At 41.9% G+C, this 20,015-nt stretch overlaps 1 protein-coding gene across 23 annotated transcripts in view; it reads left to right on the top strand.

Annotated features, from left to right (window-relative positions):
- Nucleotides 1-13,739: 13,739 nt before the first annotated feature.
- Nucleotides 13,740-20,015, top strand: part of LOC109889887 (collagen alpha-1(XIII) chain-like) — a 113,872-nt gene continuing 107,596 nt past the window's right edge. For 7 of the 23 annotated variants that reach the window (XM_031823446.1, XM_031823443.1, XM_031823440.1 and 4 more), the window contains exons 1-2: nucleotides 13,743-14,623; nucleotides 19,020-19,089. In XM_031823446.1, the coding sequence (XP_031679306.1) occupies nucleotides 14,327-14,623; nucleotides 19,020-19,089 (367 nt within the window). In that variant the 5' untranslated portion in view covers nucleotides 13,743-14,326. Of the gene's footprint in view, nucleotides 14,624-19,019; nucleotides 19,090-20,015 lie in introns of all 23 variants that reach the window. The other 16 variants (XM_031823438.1, XM_031823433.1, XM_031823432.1 and 13 more) reach the window with 8 other exon arrangements.

Raw genomic sequence — 20,015 nt, 5'->3', positions numbered from 1 at the left:
GGGGAGGGGATAGGGAGGGGGCTGCAGGTGTCATAGACGATAGAGTTTAGTGTCGGAAGTGCCGGGTGCTTTCATTCCTCCCACCTGTTCTGCCTGCTTCGACTGAACCGAGTCAATTAGAGCTGCATCAGACTGATATAAAACAGAACCCCCCCCCCCCCCCCCACACACACACACACACACACTGCTGTGAACAGTGAGAGATAGCAGCCAACAGGCTGATTAACTGGAAGCAGAGATTCTCAGACTGCTCTGTTTATTGTCTCTTTTACTCTATAGTTCTTCAGCTCCTTTAGGCTGATATGTTTTTCACCTGGCCATTACCATGTGTTGACGGAGAGATGACCTGCTTATAGACAAATATTTCATTGGCTTATGAGACTCATTCACAGACTAAATTAAACAATGAAGCACACAGCAGAAGAAAGCACAACAATATCAAACTTTCCATCAATTTGCACACTTGGCATTTAACATATGGTGTAACTGCATGTCACTGAAGGGTTAATATGTGAGTAAGTAATTTGTACAGAAAATGGCAACTTTCCTTTATTTTCCAGTTACCAACTGTGTAGTTACATTCTGGTTATCAAAGTTTATGGAGACACTATAAGGCATAAGGGTACAATGTTAAGTGCAACCAAAAAGTCTTACCAGTAAACATCAACTCTTACAGATGGCTTTAATTTAGCAAGGCACAACTTGACCATCCAGAGTGCTATTGGTGACGACTCACAATCCAAGCGGGCCAAACCAAGATCTAAATTAGTCAACTGGGGTCTGGGCACACAGTGCAGTCTGTAGCCAAAGGGCATGACCAAACAAAAGCCAAAGGGCATGACCAAACCATGAAACCAGGATCTGGTGCTGAAACAGCACTTCTCATCAGACTGCGGTTCTCAAAATAAACCTTGTCCAATGATCTCACTTAGTGTAATTGAATCATTCGGCTCTGTTCTTTAGATATGTCATCTAAGTTCTCATTAATGATGATAATGATATATGATAAGTGGTAGGGTATGTTTTCATTTCATTTTCCCTCAGGGTTTGTTTCATAAATCTTGATTGGCTGGGTTAGATTAATGCTTGGTTGGCCTCTTTGGGACTGACCGAAATAGCTATCTATAGGCAACTGGTCATACAGATTACAATGTACAATCCTACAGTAATAACACGAGGGAACATATCGACGTCCAACAGGAGATGAAGCTAGATGAAGTTTATACACCTGTGTACAGTGCATTCGGAAAGTATTCAGACCCCTTCCCCTTTTCCACATTTTGTTACGTTACAGTCTTGTTCTAAAATGGATTAAATAAAAAATAAATCCTCATAAATCTACACACAATACACCATAACGACAAAGTGAAAACAGAAATACCTTATTTACAAAAGTATTCAAACCCTTTGCTATGAGAGTCAAAATTGAGCTCAGGTGCAAGTTGTTTCCACTGATCATTGGTGAGATTTTTCTACAACTTGAGTGGAGTCCACCTGTGGTAAATTAAATTGATTAGAAATTATTTGGAAAGGCACACATCTGTCTATACCAGGTCCCACCGTTGACAGTGCATGTTTGAGTAAAAACCAAGCCATGAAGTCGAAGTAATTGTCCGAAGAGCTCAGAGGCAGGATTATGTTGAGGCACAGATCTGGAGAAGGGTAACAAAAAGTTTCTGCAGCATTGAAGGTCTCCAACAACACTGTGGCCTCCATAACTCTTAAATGGAAGAAGTTGGAACCACCAAGACTCTTCCTAGAGCTGGCCACCTGGCCAAACTGAGCAATCGGGGGAGAAGGGCCTTGGTCAGGGAGGTGACCAAGAACCCAATGGTAACTCTGACAGAGCTCCAGAGTTCCTCTGTGGAGGTGGGAGAACCTACCAGAAGGACAACCATCTCTGCAGCACTCCACCAATCAGGCCTTTATGGTGGCCAGACGGAAGCCATTCCAGTAAAAGGCACATGACAGTCCACTTGGAGTTTACCAAAAGGCACTTGAAGGACTCTCAGATCATGAGAACCAAGATTCTCTGGTCTGATGAAACCAAGATTGAACTATTTGGCCTGAATGCCAACGTGAAAATAGCCGTGCACTGACGCTCCCCATCCAACCTGATAGAGCTTGAGAGGATCTTCAGAGAAGAATGGGAGAAACTTCCCAAATACAGGTGTGCCAAGCTTGTACAGTAACATCATACCCTAGAAGACACAAGGCTTTAATTGCTGCCAAAGGTGCTTCAACAAAGTACTGAGTAAAGGGTCAGAACACTTACCGTACCAGTCAAAATTTTGGACACACTTACTCATTCAAGGGTTTTTCTTTATTTTTATAGTGAAGATATCAAAACTTATGAAATAGCACATATGGAATCATGTAGTAACCAAAAAAGCATAAAACATATAAAAATATATTTAAGATTTTTTAAATTCTTCAAAGTAGCCACCCTTTGCCTTGATGACAGCTTTGCACACTCTCAACATTCTCTCAACCAGCTTCACCTGGAATGCTTTTTCAACAGTCTTGAAGGAGTTCCCACATATTCTGAGCACTTGCTGGCTGCTTTTCCTTCACTCTGCGGTCCGACTCATCCCAAACCATCTCAATTCGGGTGATTGTGGAGGCCAGGTCATCTGATGCAGCACTCCATCACTCTCCTTCTTGGTCAAATAGCCCTTACACAGCCTGGAGGTGTGTTGGGTCATTGTCCTGTTGAAAAATAAATGATAGGCCCACTAAGCGTAAACCAGATGGGATGGCGTATTGCTGCAGAATGCTTTAGTAGCCATGCTGGGTAAATGTGCCTTGAATTCTAAATAAATCACAGACAGTGTCACCAGGAAAGCACCCCCACACCATCACACCTCCTCCTCTATGCTTCATGGTGGGAACCACACATGCGGAGATCATCCGCTCACCTACTCTGCGTCTCACAAAGACACCACGGTTGAAACCAACAATTTGGACTCAATAGACCAAAGGACAGATTTCCACCGGTCTAATGTCCATTGCTCGTGTTTCTTGGCCCAAGCAAGTCTCTTCTTATTATTGGTGTCCTTTAGTAGTGGTTTCTTTGCAGCAATTCGACCATGAAGGTCTAATTCAGGCAGTCTCCTCTGAACAGTTGATGTTGAGATGTGTCTATTACTTGCACTCTGTGAAGCATTTACTTGGGCTGCAATTTCTGAGGCTGGTAACTCTAATAAACGTATCCTCTGCAGCAGAGGTAACTCTGGGTCTTCAATTCCTGTGGCGGTTCTCATGAGAACCAGTTTCATCATAGAGCTTGAAAGTGTTTGCAACTGCACATGAAGAAACTTTCAAGTGTCTTGAATTTTTTCAGATTGACTGCCCTTCATGTCTTAACGTAATGATGGACTGTAATTTCTCTTTCCTTATTTGAACTGTTATTGCTATAATATGGACTTGGTCTTTTACTAAATAGGCCTATCTCATTAATAGCACCCCTATCTTGTCACAACACAACTGATTGGCACAAACGCATTAAGAAGGAAAGTTAACTTTTAACAAGGCACACCTGTTAATTGAAATGCATTCCAGGTGACTACCTCATGAAGGAGGTTGAGAGAATGTCAAGAGTGTGCATAGCTGAGTGTGCATAGCTGTCAAGATAAAGGGTGGCTACTTTGAAGAATCTCAAATATAAAATATATTTTGACTTGTCTAACACTTTTTTGATTAATATATGTGTTATTTCATAGTTTTGATGTCTTCACTATTATTCTACAATGTAGAAAATAGTACAAATAAAGAAAAAACCTGTAATGAGTAGATGTGTCCAAACCTTTGACTGGTATTGTATGTAAATGTGATATTTCAGTTATTTATTATTAATAAATTAGCAAAAATATCTAAAAACCTGTTTTTGCTCTGTAGTTATGGGGTATTGGGTGTAAATTGATGAGGGAAAAAACATTTGAATTAATTTTAGAATAAAGCTGTAACGTAACAAAATGTGGAAGGGGTCTGAATACTTTCCAAATACTCTTCAATTGTTTACCCTTAAAGTAACTGTCCAGTGAAAATAACTTTTAGAAGTTCATATTCTGTTAACTCATACCCAAATAATGTTATTGAATCATCCTATACTCGTATTTGTGGTCAAAGCATAAATTGAAGAAAAAACACGTTTAAAAATGTAAAAAACACCTCAGATTTGTATCTCCATTTAAACAATTCTACCTATTTCCTCTTAGAGGATGATGTCATCCTCCTGAGGAGGATGAGCTGGCCAATCAGCAGTCTACTCGCATGAATATTTTTTATGACCAGTATATCCCACACCATTCTGTTGTTGGGGTACGCTCCAACACTCCAACACAGAAAATATGCTTTTTAACATACTTAATTAAAAAAGATTAGAAGGAAAAATATGTCACTCACATTGACATAAATTATAGAAGAAGAAACCCTTAAAATCCAAAAAGAGAAACTATACCCTCAATAGTGAGAATATTTCATTTGTAAAAATATATGTATTTTAAAAAAAACTTAAAATCACAGCATTTAAAAGTGCTTTTGTGGTGAACTAATTGGCAAATTAACTTTTAACGCTCAGCAATCGGACCCAGCTGAAGCTATGGTGAGAGCCATGGGTCCAATTATGTAGTGGGACACAGAAACGTTTAGACAAGAAAACTAGCTGTGGACATCGGTAATATATCAAATGCAACTAAGCAAATAAGCTGTGCAATTCAATGACACACTTTGACAGAAAATAAATGATACACAGAGAGTTCAATTTCAGCACTCTGCACAAATGAACCTCATAGATCAAGAACAAATGATTTTCCTCCACTGATAGTTTTTCTTTCTTCATTAAAGTGACTGTCGCTCCACATCTGTGCTGAACGACTCCATGCCTTCGAAAACCTCAGCGTAGCTGTTTCTAATTTCTAGTTCCTTACACATTATTAAACTTCACCAATAGGCTCAAAGTGAATGGGGGATAAGGAGGGTGGATTGGGCGCGGGGTGGAGGAGGACCCCAAAGACGGTAATAAGCACCCTGTGCATTTCTTCATGCTTGTGGGACTCTTCAGTGAGAAGGCTGCAGAGAGACGTGTCCAGATGTTTATTGACTCATCCCTCTGCTCACTGCAATGCCTTTTCAGACACAAACAAGTGGTCTTATAGGATGTGTTAGAGTTTTGATTCATCAATATCAATCAAACAAAGGGGGCATGTGGCAATTGAATAACATAAGGAATAAATCAGATGTAACATGTTTGTTGAATGTTGCAGTTGATGCTAATCACTTGCTGTTCACTAATTTCAAGCCCTAAGCTTTAATGTCTTAACACACACGTGGGAATGCTACAAACGGCTGTCTAAAACCCTGCAAGTCCCATTCCATTAGTTGTGCAATTCAAGCCCTTGGCCATTGGCAATGTAAATACTGTACATATATGTGATGAAAATCCATACCAAGTCCTGGGGGTGAGCTGTGTCGATTCAGCGCAGACATGTGCCTGGGTTTGGGGTTTATGGTCTGGCTGAGATGCCCATGGCCTGGCAGGTGCCTTTCCTCATTCTTCAGCGGATGTCGAGCTGAAGGGGCAAGCGCTCACTCTCCCCAAAGCGAAATGACCTGACCATAAGTGCACAGAGGGCCTATAATTGATTTGACATGGATGTCAGCCATACTTTAATATCCAAAAATAAAATAACATTGAGGGTGGAGTGCTTGGCTAATTATAGAAGTGTGAGAAAACCACACAGACCGCCAGAAGGCTCGAGGCGTGGGCTACTACCACAAAGGACCAGACGCAGTAATCTACCTCACATCATGTTGTTTAAAATGGAGCAGCTCTGTGTTTTGGCCTCCCTTCACCATAAAGGACAGAGACGAGAGACAGAGAGACTGGGACACTGGCATGGGGAGACGGAGGCCAGCTCTAGCTCATTAGAGTCCATGTAAGATTGAGCAGGTCTTTGAACGAGTGCAGCCCTGTGACTGTACCACCATAAAATAATGCATAGGAGAGCAGAAAGATTGTCATGTTCATATTAAAAAAGCCACAGATGTTTGATAATGTGGTAAACCAGAAAATATGAAACATCTTTTAAGCTCTCTGGAAGGTGTACTGTGTTCAGGCAAGCTTTGATTTGATTAGAAATGATTTTCCTCAGAATCCTTGCATCAAGAGTACGCACACATTTTGTTCTGTTATTTGTATTTGGGCATGCATGGTGGTCCAATCGCAGACATGGGGAAGTGATGTGTTCTCTCTCTGGTTCTTAATGGAGTTGAATGCTGCTATGGACAGGTCCTCACTAGCTAACAGGACAAGGTCCTTCTCCGGACACACCTGCAAGTAATTTGTAATAATTAGCCTTAGGGACTGTGAACATCCTCCTGAACCCAGAGAGTTACCCTCAGCATCACACGAGAGGGTCACAGCGATGGTTCAAGATGGATCACAGCAATTGTCCCCACATCACAGGAAAGGCCTTGCCCATCCATTTAGGGTGATTGCCTCATTTAAAAAAAAAAACTCTCAACAGTGTGAGAGGGATGTCCCCTCCTTCATCCTGGCCTGGTTCTAGGTTGTTACACAGCCAAACTGTTCCGCTACGAATCTTTAAACGTGCTAGACTGCTATACAGGCCATTAGCTTGTTCAGGTCGTGGATCATATACAGAGCCACGGTTTCTACTTATAGAGTAATACACACAATGGGACACATTACATTAACAGTGACTTATAAAGTCCAGAGATTTTCCTCAAATGTACTCACATGCCAAACAAATGTACTCACATGCCAAACAGTGGGCCTGTAGTCTATTTAACCCAATTAGTCTTGTCAAAGGTTACGCAACATACATTTTCAACAAACAAACTAACACAAGCATTATGTAACTACCCACTAACAATACCCCACTGATGTGGAAGGAGAGGAAGTTGATAACTAAACAAAGCAATGCCTTAGTGCCTCCATAGCAGAGGACCCCATTCACAAAATAGTGTTTGTTTTTTTACTAATGCCCACAGTTCGGCACAATATGACGTACTGTAATCAATGCTCTGATTTCTCTATGATTTAGCAAGGCTTTGATGTTGCCTGTTTCCACACAGGGCTTGGATTTGCAGACACATCCATTTAAAGGAGCTTAAATCTCTCTCCCGTTCAAACACTGGCCGTTAACGGAGAATGACCAGTCCGGGGGAGAAAATAACCAGTGAACCAATGAAGACATATTGCCCCATTCTACCCTCTTTGCTCTGGAAATACAGTGCCTTGCGAAAGTATTCGGCCCCCTTGAACTTTGCGACCTTTTGCCACATTTCAGGCTTCAAACATAAAGATATAAAACTGTATTTTTTTGTGAAGAATCAACAACAAGTGGGACACAATCATAAAGTGGAACGACATTTATTGGATATTTCAAACTTTTTTAACAAATCAAAAACTGAAACTGGGCGTGCAAAATTATTCAGCCCCCTTAAGTTAATACTTTGTAGCGCCACCTTTTGCTGCGATTACAGCTGTAAGTCGCTTGGGGTATGTCTCTATCAGTTTTGCACATCGAGAGACTGACATTTTTTCCCATTCCTCCTTGCAAAACAGCTCGAGCTCAGTGAGGTTGGATGGAGAGCATTTGTGAACAGCAGTTTTCAGTTCTTTCCACAGATTCTCGATTGGATTCAGGTCTGGACTTTGACTTGGCCATTCTAACACCTGGATATGTTTATTTTTGAACCATTCCATCGTAGATTTTGCTTTATGTTTTGGATCATTGTCTTGTTGGAAGACAAATCTCTGTCCCAGTCTCAGGTCTTTTGCAGACTCCATCAGGTTTTCTTCCAGAATGGTCCTGTATTTGGCTCCATCCATCTTCCCATCAATTTTAACCATCTTCCCTGTCCCTGCTGAAGAAAAGCAGGCCCAAACCATGATGCTGCCACCACCATGTTTGACAGTGGGGATGGTGTGTTCAGGGTGATGAGCTGTGTTGCTTTTACGCCAAACATAACGTTTTGCATTGTTGCCAAAAAGTTCAATTTTGGTTTCATCTGACCAGAGCACCTTCTTCCACATGTTTGGTGTGTCTCCCAGGTGGCTTGTGGCAAACTTTAAATGACACTTTTTATGGATATCTTTAAGAAATGGCTTTCTTCTTGCCACTCTTCCATAAAGGCCAGATTTGTGCAATATACGACTGATTGTTGTCCTATGGACAGAGTCTCCCACCTCAGCTGTAGATCTCTGCAGTTCATCCAGAGTGATCATGGGCCTCTTGGCTGCATCTCTGATCAGTCTTCTCCTTGTATGAGCTGAAAGTTTAGAGGGATGGCCAGGTCTTGGTAGATTTGCAGTGGTCTGATACTCCTTCCATTTCAATATTATCGCTTGCACAGTGTTCCTTGGGTTGTTTAAAGCTTGGGAAATCTTTTTGTATCCAAATCCGGCTTTAAACTTCTTCACAACAGTATCTCGGACCTGCCTGGTGTGTTCCTTGTTCTTCATGATTCTCTCTGCGCTTTTAACGGACCTCTGAGACTATCACAGTGCAGGTGCATTTATACGGAGACTTGATTACACACAGGTGGATTGTATTTATCATCATTAGTCATTTAGGTCAACATTGGATCATTCAGAGATCCTCACTGAACTTCTGGAGAGAGTTTGCTGCACTGAAAGTAAAGGGGCTGAATAATTTTGCACGCCCAATTTTTCAGTTTTTGATTTGTTAAAAAAGTTTGAAATATCCAATAAATGTCGTTCCACTTCATGATTGTGTCCCACTTGTTGTTGATTCTTCACAAAAAAATACAGTTTTATATCTTTATGTTTGAAGCCTGAAATGTGGCAAAAGGTCGCAAAGTTCAAGGGGGCCGAATACTTTCACAAGGCACTGTAGAGTAATGGAGGTGTAAACAACTGTGAACAGACAAATGGCGCCTGGAGGACACATGATTCACTTCCACCTTCACTTGTGTCAGATCTGCAGATCCCATGCAGAGTAATTAAGCATGAACTATTGTAAGAACTGTGCGCACCGTATCATGCGACTGGGATGACATAAAAAAAAATGCTTTATGCAATTTAAAGGAGCTGCATCCTGCTACTGGGGTTAAATGGGTTCCCACAATGTTCCTACGGTGTGTGTGTGTGTGTGTGAGAGAGAGAGAGGAAGAAATCTGTATGTAAAAAAGAAAGTCTAAATTCCTGCTCATATGTTTATACGTTTCATTCTGATTTTTGTGGATGGACTGTGAGTGCAGCAGCTTTTAAAAAAATGTTTAGCCTACAAGAGAGAGGTCAACCTTACCTCTCTAAATATACATGACTGTCTTTCTGAAGAGGGCTGGTACCTCCCCAATGATAGATATCATCCCTTCAGAAATGTGCTTTTATGGCAAATACAAGCACGTATTTATCTGATGGTGAACATGGCTAATTGCAGTCCTCAATTGGTTATGAGTGACATGCAGCTTCAGTGAGCCGTACGTTAATTGTAGAGAGCATGGGTGAACCCATATAGATTCCTCACTGCACAGGCTTGGGCCTTTAGCCATTTATGTAGCCAAGCTATCGTTACTCATTGTGTATTTATTCCTTGTGTTTTTTTAAATATATTTTCGCTCTGCATTGTCGGGAAGGACCCGTAAAGTAAAGCATTTCACTGTTAGTCTACACCTTTTGCTTGTGACGCATGTGACAAATAAAATGTGATTGGATTTTTTTATTATTTTTTTTTACTAAGCAGTTGAACATAATATTTTAATTTTGCAACCGTGTTCAGAAGACGCATCAGATGAATGATTTTCAGTTTTCCCTCATGGAGTCAACACCTGTCAGGCCTCCGGACATTCATAACAAGTGACACAAGTTAAAACTATGAAATTCATATAATAATGCATTTGTAATGATGCTTTTGGTAATGACAAGATGTGAAGACAGGCTTACTGGTAGTTTATATAGTGCCCACATTGCAGGGTGCTCTCTTGAAGCAGTAACACCATTCTAATTTTACTGAATGTTTTTTTTCTGAACATGAGAGGCAGAGAGAAATAAATATCCAATTCACCGTTTCACTCTAACCCAGGGTTTCCCAGACTCAGTCCTCGGCACCCCAAGGGGTGTACATTTTTTTTTTTTACCCTTGCACCACACAGATGATTCAAATAATCAACTAATCATCCAGCTCTGATCATTTGAATCAGCTGTGTAGTGTTAGGAAGAAAAGAAAAACCTGCACACCTTGGGGTCCCGAGGACCGAGTTTAGGAAGAGATGCTCCAGCCTAATATTTAATACTGTAGGAAGCATACATCACTCAGTTTGATTTATTTTACAACCCAGTGTTTAAATTCACTTTGTCATCATTCTAAAACACTAATTGATACAATTTGTATCACAGCTGGGATGCCGGTAGGGTGTTCTGGTCACAATTTACTCATTTAATTGGATCTAATCTTACGATTGCAATAAATGTGTATTTTTTTACGAGGCTCATTTCTAAGTAGGTTTTTAACTCCCTGAATCACAAAGCCAGCTGGCCATGTCAATGTTGTAATTACAAGGGTTTATAGCAGCATGGGTTAATTACATGCTCTGGATGGACCCAAGTCACTATAAGTCATAAACCCTGGTATAGAACCGAAGAACCGTAAGATGTGGTTGACAGAGTGGACATCTCTTGGACTGACTACAAATAAGTTGAAAACGCTTTCTGTGGTGCCGTGGAAATGTGACCATAAGCGAAACCACCCGTGTGGTTTTGTAAACACAATTAGACAGCCACCGGTTGAGGTCGGACATCTTGATTCTGGTGGCCGACGAGTCATCTGCACTCAAACCCACATTGGTAGTTGCTACAGACAGTTTCTACAGCTCAACAGCAAACAAATGCTCCAGTTATTAAAACTATCGTGCAATTAGAAGGATTAATCAATATCCTGTCAAAAGGATATAATTAGAAACTGCAAAATTTAAGGGGATATCTTTATATATGTTTACCTGTCTCACAAAAGAGTGGATACTAATTTATACATGTACTTCTGAGAGACTGATTTCCTACTAAACATTCTATCTGGTTATGCTAATCTGGCAAATATTTTGACAACAAATGACCTTAAACACGTTGCGTTTATTAGAATGCCATAACTTAGACAAAACACATTTTTGAAATATGGAACAAGGATGGGACCAACATTTCTAGAGTAATCCGAAGGACCTCACTAAGGACCTCACCTATCAGCCTATGCATGGTTCGAGTGGCGTGGCTATGTACGACTGACTACAATGCCTGGCAGGCATCAGAAAGTGCTAACACACCCCACAAATGCCCTTACCACAGACACGCACATACGCCCACATGCACTTCCATGCTCTCTCTCCCGTTCATTTCTGCTCCTAGGCTGTGTGAAATACTGTCCTCTGTGCCAGCTCTCATATGAACGCTGTGTCCAGGGGAGAAGTGTCCTTTTGTCCTTAGGCTAGCAGGGAGCACTGCTACTCTCTGTGCCCTGTTAAAGATACTGAAAATATTGAAAATGGGTGCATAGGGTCAGTTCCCCATTTTATTTCCTCTTGTGGCTACAGTAGCTACTGTTGTATCATGTTGTATCAATGCATGTAACCTTAAATGTAGCACCATTGTGATAAACAGTAGGGAGTAAGAACTTCCCCAACACACACACACACACACACACACAACAATAGCACATGCCATACACTACCTGATCAAACAAAGTGGTACAAACAGAACCCAGCTCAGCAGCTTTATTGTGCCTCTGGCTGGATAGTGATTTTAATTGGGTGGGAGTGCTGTACATCAAAGAGCCCGGAGACTGAACTAAACACTGTTATTTGACTGTGGGTGAAACAATGACTGCAAACTAATCAAAGAGGGAGGGATGTTTGTCTTTCCCTGACCGGGCTATACCCTGTCCTGACAGGGCAACCAGATAAATGAGGTATTCGTACCTACTATGTAAGAAAGAATCAACCTAAAAACAAAACTATCGCATGTAAGAAAATGCTCACTCTCGGCCAGTGCCCATGATACCGTTGGAGTCCAGTAAATTGGGGTTGATGCTGGCGAAAGACTGGACAACACAACTCAAAGTCCCTTTCCAGTGTGGCTGAGAATAATGTTCCTCTTCCATCTTTACATGTCCTGACCCTTGACACAGAAAGTCCTAAGAGAGCTTGTTCCCTTATCTCCAATGAAAGGGAGAGTGAGCTTCAACATTGCGTTACATAGTTTGAAGTTATTTGAAGTGGGAGTGCCAACCTTTGATTTCTTTGACCAGAGCAGGCATGAAAGAAAACGTGAAAGTCCTGGAAAGCAACTAGAATGAACTTGAGAAATAATCAAACGCTATATAAATTACTCTATACCCAGACTAGTGTAGTGGTGGGATATTAGGACCCAGCAGCTTCAAGATTAATACCAAAACAGATACACTACGTGACCAAAGGTTTGTGGACACCTGCTATCCGAAGATCTCATTCCAAAATGATGGGCATTAATATAGAGTTGGTCCCCCCTTTGCTGCTATAACAGCCTCCACTCTTCTGGTAAAGCTTTCCACTAGATGTTGGAACATTGCTGCAGGGACTTGCTTCCATACAGCTACAAGAGCATTAGGGATGTCGGGCACTGATGTTGAACGATTAGGCCTGGCTCGCAGTCTGCGTTCCAATTCATTCCCAAAGGTGTTTAATGGGGTTGAGGTCAGGGCTCTGTGCAGGCCAGTCAAGTTCTTCCACACCGATGGAATGGGGGCATTGTCATGCTGAAACAGGAAAGGTCCTTCCCCAAACTGTTGCCATAAAGTTGGAAGCACAGAATTGTCTAGAATGCCTTTGTATGCTGTAGCGTTAAGATTTCCCTTCACTGGAACTGAGGGGCCTAGCCTGAACCATGAAAAACAGCCCCAGACCATTATTCCTCTTCCACCAAACTGCACATATGGCACTATGCATTGTGGCAGGTAGCGTTCTCCTGGCATCTGCCAAACCCAGAGTCATCCATCGGACTGCTAGATGGTGAAGCGTAATTCATCACTCCAGAGAATGCGTTTCTACTGCTCCAGAGTTCAATGGCAGCGAGCTTTACACCACTCAAGCCGACGCTTGCCATTGCAGTTCGCGGCTCAGCCGTTGTTGCTCCTAGACGTTTCCGCTTCACAATAACAGCACCTACAGTTGACCGGGGCAGCTCTAGCAGGGCAGAAATTTGACAAACTTGACTTGTTGAAACTTGTTGAAAAGGTGGCATCCTAAGATGGTGCCACATTGAAAGTCACTGAGCTCTTCAGTAAGGCCAACCTACTGCCAATGTTTGTCTATGGAGATTGCATGGCTGTGTGCTCGATTTTATACACCTGTCAGCAACGTAATTTAAAGGGGCGTCCACATAGTTTTGTATATATAGTGTATAAGGAAGTGGTTCAGGTAGGGCCTTATTGTTACAATAGTTACTTTAATGTGTGAAGAAACATGACAGTTGGAACACACCTGGGAAGGAGAATACCTTTGAACAGTGACGGGGTTGCAGGTTGGTGTTGGAATTCCCCTTCATTTTAATCAAACATAGGGCTCGGCATAGGCCAACAAAATCCGTAGGCAATTCGATTAACCTTATAGGCCTATTTAAGAGAACTTGAGTGCTTGATTTCCTACTCTTCGACAGACAGAAACGGACTACTCATGAGGAAGAGTCTATAACGTGCACTTCGGTGAGCAAGGGGTTAGCGTGTTCCCTTCGCATCTAGACTGTACAGACCTAAAAATATCCTCCGCTAGTGCTGGATCAACTGGGGCAGCAACACCGACGTGAATCCCGCCCCGACATTTAGCCTAAATCAACTAATAGGAGGAGCAAGTAGGCAACTAACTCTACAGTGGCGCAAAAGGCCCACGATAACCACTTTAGAGCAGAGGCGAGTGAGTGGGTCGGGTTTCAGCTGTTCAGAGAGCGCTCTGGTGATCTTGCAGAGATAGAAGCCTTAGATAGAGACTGTCGTCTGGGACACTGCAGGACCGCTTTGAAGATCTCGTCAAATGGCAACGCTGAACCACAAGGCAAATGAATAAAGCTCCCTTTCAAATCGGACATGACTGATTGATTGATCCAAATCTACAGAATGTCTCATAATACTTTGATATAGACACTCATCTGAATATAGTAAGGTGGTTGGAGAAGAGGACAGCTGCAACTTGCCCAAGGCAACTCCCCTGTCAAAAGTTAGGTCGCAAGGATATATATCCCTTACAATTCGCTTTTCACCTTTCTCCCGATGAATGTTGGAATTTCGTTGTGGATAAAAATCGAATAAACACAACAAACATGGAAGAAGATCAAAAGTGGGGAGTTGCTGGTAGAAGTGTAGGCAGGACTTGCAGTGAGCACTCTTGCAAAAAACGTTTTTGGAGGAATTGGAAAGATTTGTCAGGTATAACTGTCGGCATCTTATTCTCTGTATTGTCTCTTGGATTTTGCATTCTCGTTTACCTGAGAACCTCGGAGCTTCAATCCAGGATCCTAAACTTGGAAAAACAGAGAGATACGCAGCTCTCCGCGTGGATCTCACTCGAGCAGGTGGAACCAGTTATCTTTGGCCGAATAGATCAGATTCTGGAAGAGGTAAGGGTTATGGCCAAATTATTCCACATTAAACATGTATTTATCCATATTCTTACTTTTGTAGGCTTACTTACTGTACCATTGTTCAAATGATTAGGCTATAGGTTATGAAAATGTTTTTCACACCTGTGGGGAAACATTTTAAATGACTATTTATTCATTCCTTTGGTCATGCTACTGAAAATATTGACGAGCCTACTTTCTAAAAATCATATTGTGTATTTTGTTTACATATCTAATTTTAAAGGGCATGAATAGGATGTGTAGCCTACCCCGCATATCGATGTCTCTCACTCATTCCATAAGTGGTTGAAGCCGCGGCAGTTCCGATTGGTATTAGACCAGCTGCTCATGTTAACATGCACGAGAATATAATGTCCAAAGTACAAATAAGTTTGTTTATAATACTTTTTAGCAAGAAAGATATTCATTTGCGGATACATACATTTAATATTGCATTTAATCACATGCACTCTCATTGGCTACCTCTAGATTCCGATGGAATAGCACATGCAGGCTTTAGGCTGGCTTTAGTTCAAAGTCTAGTTTATCCCTAAATTGAAACCGAATGGGAGGAGAATTTGCGTACGTCTTTGGGACATCACCATAGTTTAGATAACAGGACTGTGAATGACCCTGGGATCACGTCTGTTGTTTTAAAATCTGCTTTTCAACGCGCCCTTGCGCTGGCCTTTAATTAACCACTTCCACAGCTATACCAACAACCCCTTATCTTGTGATTGAAGTCCCGCAGTGCCCCTGTTTTCCCTTCCCTTGTTTACTTTAGCCTACCTTTGTTTGTTATGTTCCCCTCCACTTTTACTCGGGACATCATTGTAAATGCACTTGTTATAGAGACTGCAGTGCATAAGAAAACTATTTTTTCCCCACTGCAATCATGGTCACCACACTCTATTTTTAGGATACAAATGTATGTGTTCCTATAGAAAATGAACAACACAGATTGTATCCTTGAAATCCAAGATGAATAAGAGCGAAAAGAGAGCCTACAAGTGAAAGTGAATATCAGCTTTTGGAATTTGCCGACTTGACATTGTGCATGTCACAAATACCCAATGATCTTATAGGTTTGATACATTGCTTATCATTCTTGTAGTTAGTGAATATCTGCTATGTAGCAATGAGCTGGTGGGTACCATAACCATAATCTTCCTCCAGTCACGCTGATTAGATCTGTTTATATAAATTCACATTATTAATGTGACGGAACAGCAGATGTGACGCTTTTTCCTGACAGTTTTTGCCTGTTTCACACAACACATTCCAGAGCCTCCAACAGTTAAAAATAATAATAATCTAGTGCACGTTGAAATCCTCTCTGGAAAATGTAGCTGCACAGGCCTAAATTATTACTTACTATTCACATTCAGATTTTTGAGGTAATATCGCATACATTATTGGATAATGTACGTGGTTCATGTTTTTGTACTCTAATTTTTGTTGCTCAAATATTATACATATTTCCTGCTCTGTATCTCTGTATTGCTCTGAAAAAGCACAGCTGTATGGTAAAAATGACTTGTCAGCTTAATTTCTATGCAGTTTAAGCCACTCCTGTAGAAATATAACATTTATTCCACTGATTGAAACACAAATCAAGAGTCTTGAGAGACACTCATTCCAAAAATGCTCTGACACCCCCTGAACACATCACCCTAAAACTGGCCTGTTCAACATTAAAATTGACCACAAAGTGTTCTCCGTAGGCTTGACAGAGACCTAGCGCACATTTCTCCCTTTTCAAGCTCGTGTGAGTTTCAGTCCAGATTCCGAGGTGTAGAAAAGTGAGAAATACGTCTCCCCTTGTCCGGGTTTCCTCACTCTGGTCCCTGCTGGTCTGTCACCCCACAGTGTGTAAACTAGATGTGGTGTTGAGGTGCTCTGGGCAGCCAGACCATTGCTGAGCACTGAGCACACAGCCACCTGCCATCTCTCTGCATGTAATCTACTGCTGCAGTCCGAGCAGAATGCGCCAGCAGAGTTGCGGGGATAAATGCTCCATGCACTAATAAGACAAGGTAATAAAAACAACACACTCTAGGGGACGCCTCTGTGCTTTCTCAGAGTAAAGTTGCATGATAGAGTCAAGGCCATATACTGTAGGGCTGAGGCCGAGACCGGAGCTCAACCTCTCACGGGGATTTAGCAGTAAGAGGGTTCAGGTCTAAGTGAAGGATCGGGGCTGAGACTTCTGCAGAAGTGGATAAGAATGAACTCTTTAACATTCTGCATTATGGAAACACTTTACAATTCTCGTCTTGTATATCAATATTCTGGATACCGAGCCATTTCCAAACAACCACAGGCTCTAAGGAAAATGTTGTGTATTGTAGATGTGTACTCTTAGGGGGAAAAAGGTGCTATATAGAACCAAAAAGGGTTATTCAGCTGTCCCCATAGGAGAACCCGAACACAGAGGGTTCGACATGGAACCCGAAAGAGTTCTACCTGGAACCTAAAAGGGTTCTCGTATGGGGACAGCTGAATAACCCTTTTGGAACCCTTTTTTCTAAGTGTGTATGGTAGAGTTAGGGTCCTTCAGCAAGCAAAGAAGTTCCTTTTACAGCTCATATAACAATCTACACCTGTGGATCTTTTGGCGTGTCCGTTGGGTCCGTAGGGAGCAGAATTTATAGAGGGCAAACGAGTGTGGAGATTCATCTCTTTATGACACATGGAAACAACGCAAAGATTGTTGATTAGAACAAAAAGATCAGTAATGTACTTTATGTCCTAGTGTTAAATGATTTAAGACCATGTGACTGATGATACCAATGTGTTAATGGCACGTCTGTTAGAGAAATCAGTGAGAGTCAAGTGGGGTATAGGTTTCACAGCAGAGCTATGGAGAATACGCCCCAAAGTCCCTCATTCCAGTAACAGAGATGTAGCCACAGGACAGGAGGACAGCGCTCATTATAGTGCCTCCATTGCAGGGCCCCTGGGCAGCAAAGTCAGAGGGTCTTAATATTAATCTGACTTTGGGATTGTAAAATGTTTTGTCATACTTTTTAAAATAGAATATTAAAACCAGATCAAAAACTCTGGCGTCGGGTTACCATTAAAGTGGGGAGGCAGAGAGGCGGAGAATGTACCTTCCTCTTTACCCTCCCTTTCTCTCTCCCCTTAACCCAAAAGGAGCGAGAGCCTCAGCTGCCATGTCTGCACCATAACACCTCACCATCCGTCTATCCAAATCATGATGCCTGTTATCACTCTCAAGTCAGTCTGCTAGTAAAGAGACCACCCTATTCATTCGTAATCTAAATAAAGATATGCCTGTAAATTTGCTTAATATTGGTCGTTTGAAGTCCTGTAATTACATATTTTTCTTCTCCCAGCAGACTTCTCTATTCATTGAGATTTAAAGTGGCTGTGGTTGTCAACTGTGACCTTTGATGTGGTTTCGGAAGCTTTTAGTGTCACGTGACAGATGAGATTCAGGACCATCAGCACTACGTATTCTCTTATTTTCTTTCCATTATCCAGGTGGGAGAATTCTTTAGAAATGTTGGTATTTCGTTTATTTAAAGTTTAACTTCAGTAGAGAAAATGCCTGGAGAACATGTATCTCTCATTGTGGCTGGTGTTTTTTTAAAGAGATCTCCAGCTGAGTCTGAGAGAAAGGCTTGCCAGTATCAACTAAATACATTCCTGGACCCATTCATGATTCATTTAAAGTCGGTTTAGAGAAATATGTCAAAAGCCAGTTTGAGATGGATTTCGCATGAGAGTTTTGAATGACGGAGCGCTTTACTTCCAACCCTATGCTATCTGGAGCCAACCAGCCAGCCAGCCACATTTTAGGAGCATGTCTGGCTGTCTTGACATGACCGTAACCGCGTATTCCCATGCTGACCTGAGTCAGTGATATGTACGGAAGAGCTATAACACATTCATAAATTTTAAGTTGATACCAAGAATGGATTCCCTTTTCCATGGCCAGTTTGCTCCATTCCAGAGTCTCTAGTGCAGTATCTTGGTTAGAGGCCGGATAGGAACATTGAGGTAACATACACAGTACATTTACTGTACCCGATGCTTAGAATTACAGAACACTCATAACTATAACATGTCAACTCCAGCACCTGTTTGAGGCCTCTAAACAGCACACGTGGCATGCCTCTGATAGTAAGTACTATGAATGTCCCCGACTGCTATGCAGTGGGACAGTACTGGAAGTTCTGTGTTAGTTTAGGGTTGAAAAGCAAACTGTGTTTGTTTATCTAATGAGGTCACATTGTCAAACTTTGATACCTTGATTAAAGACGAGAGGGGTCTTTGTCCTTTGATAATTAGGTTGATGTGCTTTTGAACTCTGATTCATCACCATCCACAGACTAACATTCTCTTCCGTTTTTTCCCCCACGTGCAGAAATTGGCGGCTCGACTTCCCAAAACACGAGAGGCCAGAGAAGCACCCCATAGCTGCGTCTGTCCACCAGGTAAGCCTAAGCCTCTGTCCCGCCAACTCTCATCTCCGATCCCTCACACTTGACTGATTCCAGCACACCTCTACAGCTGTGCTCAGGCGTAATCAAGGGTTTTATCCACCACGACTAATCTGTGCTGTTCAAATCCCGCTTTGGTTTCACCCCTCTGGGCGAGCTCAGTTTGCCCTGCTTAAATGGGTCACTACCCTGAATATGTAAGCGTGGGATGGGCGTTTACATTTGGCAAACCGCTGCTGTAGGGTGGAGGGTTGAGTAGGGATGGTGAGATCTGTGTGGCCTGGTGCCAGTCTGCTTCTGCTCTCTTACCAACTTCTTATGGAATTGTAGACAATGACAATGGAGTAGGCAAAAGCACAAACAGATCTGGGTTCAGGCTACCATACAAGGATCTTTAAACATCTCTAATAGCATGTATTTTTGTTGTATAATGGTATTGCTGTAGCAACATTTCATTCAACAATTTTCTTTATTCGTGTTATATATTTGATTGTGGTCATTCACTGCACTTAGGTTGTCAATGGGAATAGTGTGCAGCACTAATACCATACGTGGACGATGAGAGAAGGAGTTTAAATTAGGTTATCTCAGTTGCCTAATAGCACTCTGTACGCGTAAGGACACTTTTATGATTCACTGCTGATTGATGTTGGATACTGATACCTTGTGTGCATGTTTGTGCATGCTTCTGTTGTTGAACGTGTGTAACTGACAGCCATTAGAGATACGAAGCAAACCATGCAAACACTAAAAACGTCACAGCAAGGTTGGAGGGTGAAAAGACAGACCAAGATCAAAGCAAGTAAGGGAGGATTTTATTGATGCAGCAGCTATGGCACTGCCGCACAATGCAGGATTCATTGTCTGAGTTTTAGGAGGGGCGACAGATGCAAGGATCCAACAGGTTTTACTGGTATATA

This window comes from Oncorhynchus kisutch, linkage group LG4 (assembly GCF_002021735.2).
Source record: "Oncorhynchus kisutch isolate 150728-3 linkage group LG4, Okis_V2, whole genome shotgun sequence".
Lineage (NCBI taxonomy): Eukaryota > Metazoa > Chordata > Actinopteri > Salmoniformes > Salmonidae > Oncorhynchus > Oncorhynchus kisutch.
Note: the sequence above shows the minus strand (reverse complement) of the source record. Positions and strands in the feature narration are given on the sequence as shown.